At 46.2% G+C, this 1,395-nt stretch overlaps 1 protein-coding gene across 1 annotated transcript in view; it reads right to left on the bottom strand.

Moving 5' to 3' along the window:
• Positions 1-192: 192 nt before the first annotated feature.
• LOC119584943 (kinesin-like protein KIF21B) overlaps positions 193-1,395 on the bottom strand; it is a 2,371-nt gene continuing 1,168 nt past the window's right edge. Inside the window, exon 2 of the mRNA XM_037933541.1 lies at positions 193-1,206. Coding sequence (XP_037789469.1) covers positions 670-1,206 — 537 coding nt within the window. The 3' untranslated portion in view covers positions 193-669. The remainder of the gene's footprint in view (positions 1,207-1,395) is intronic.

The raw sequence follows: 1,395 nt of genomic DNA, 5'->3' as shown, positions 1-1,395 counted from the left end.
GCCAATAGCAGTTGCATTAACTTGACAAAACACTAATATGAAATTAAGACTTTGGTTTATATCTTTACGAGAGATGGAAATTCTAACTATATATTTAATTTCCTGTAATAAACTTATTTGGCTAAGAGGTTCTTTTAAAGGTTAAGACAAAGAGAAAGTGTGTGTGAGGATTAACAAAAGAAAACTCGTTAAAACATTTGTAAAAATATTTACTAGCGTATTTCACGGACTGGTATACATGTACACATTACGGGTACACCTCGGTTGATGAAGAATAATCCAAGCCATGAATACTCTTTCATCACAAAACACGACTGGAAAACATTGTGAAGATGCCAACGAATGAGGCAAGGATCACAAAATGATCCCCCATATATATATATTTCACATATCTGACACACGTTACGTTTTTCCCGAAGTTGTCACACTTGGGAAAAGAACAAGATAACTGAAAAACGTGTGCACAGTTTGAGAGAAAATAATAGTTCATGAAGTCCCACTGATGTCACCAGTGTAACTCAGAGTGTGCCTTATCATGGAGTCACAATTAGGATTAACATGAACGCCTGTAGAAGGGTGTCAAGTCCAACGAAAAGGGGAAGGACTTCTCGACATTTTTTTTTTGCCCATAGCATCGTCGATTTCCTGACTCAACTAGCTGTTCTTCAGTCAAGACTTGGACGAGTCAGCTTCTGCTATGGCCTCGTCAGGCAAAGGCTCAGGACTCTCCGGTCCGCCGTCTGACTCTGAGTCCGCCAACTCAAAGCGAACACGCCGAGGCGTTCTTGGTCTGCTTGGGGGACTGGACGGAGCGCTCGATCCTGGTTCTCCCTCTGGAGCCGTCGATCCCTCCTCTCCAGCTCTCCGTTCTGTCGTGTCTCCCTCCGAGGGAGCTCTTACTTCATCCTGAGTCGTAGAAACGCCCCCTGGCGTTACACCTCTCACAGGATAACTAGAAGGAAGTGTTCCATGGACTGTAGGAAGCGGCGTAGTTAACCCATTCCCATCCGCCGCGGACAACGGGGCACCGAAACTGGCTGCAAGTCCTGACGCTGTCTTCGTGTCTCCTGGCGGCGTCATGAGTCCGGGATTCGTGGCAAGGGCGGCCAGGAGGCGAGGCGGACTTGGGAAGAAGAGGGTCCTGTAGGATGGCGGCTTCGTGACTACCTGGTCGTACGGGGGCGGGGCATCGTTGAGGTGGCTTGCCTGGAGGAGAAAAGCGTTTTTAGGATCAGGCTAATGGGGGTTGGTTGGCTTGCTTCGTCCTTGAACTTGCTATAGTGTTTGTCAGTCTATTTAATCTTGATATTTTTGAGTACCTATATTTATCTGAGAATCAGTGAGACAGATGAAGCAATACTGAGAGATGAAGGAAGGTATACCGGTATATGTGTA

The sequence above is a fragment of the Penaeus monodon genome, chromosome 19 (assembly GCF_015228065.2).
Source record: "Penaeus monodon isolate SGIC_2016 chromosome 19, NSTDA_Pmon_1, whole genome shotgun sequence".
Lineage (NCBI taxonomy): Eukaryota > Metazoa > Arthropoda > Malacostraca > Decapoda > Penaeidae > Penaeus > Penaeus monodon.
Note: the sequence above shows the minus strand (reverse complement) of the source record. Positions and strands in the feature narration are given on the sequence as shown.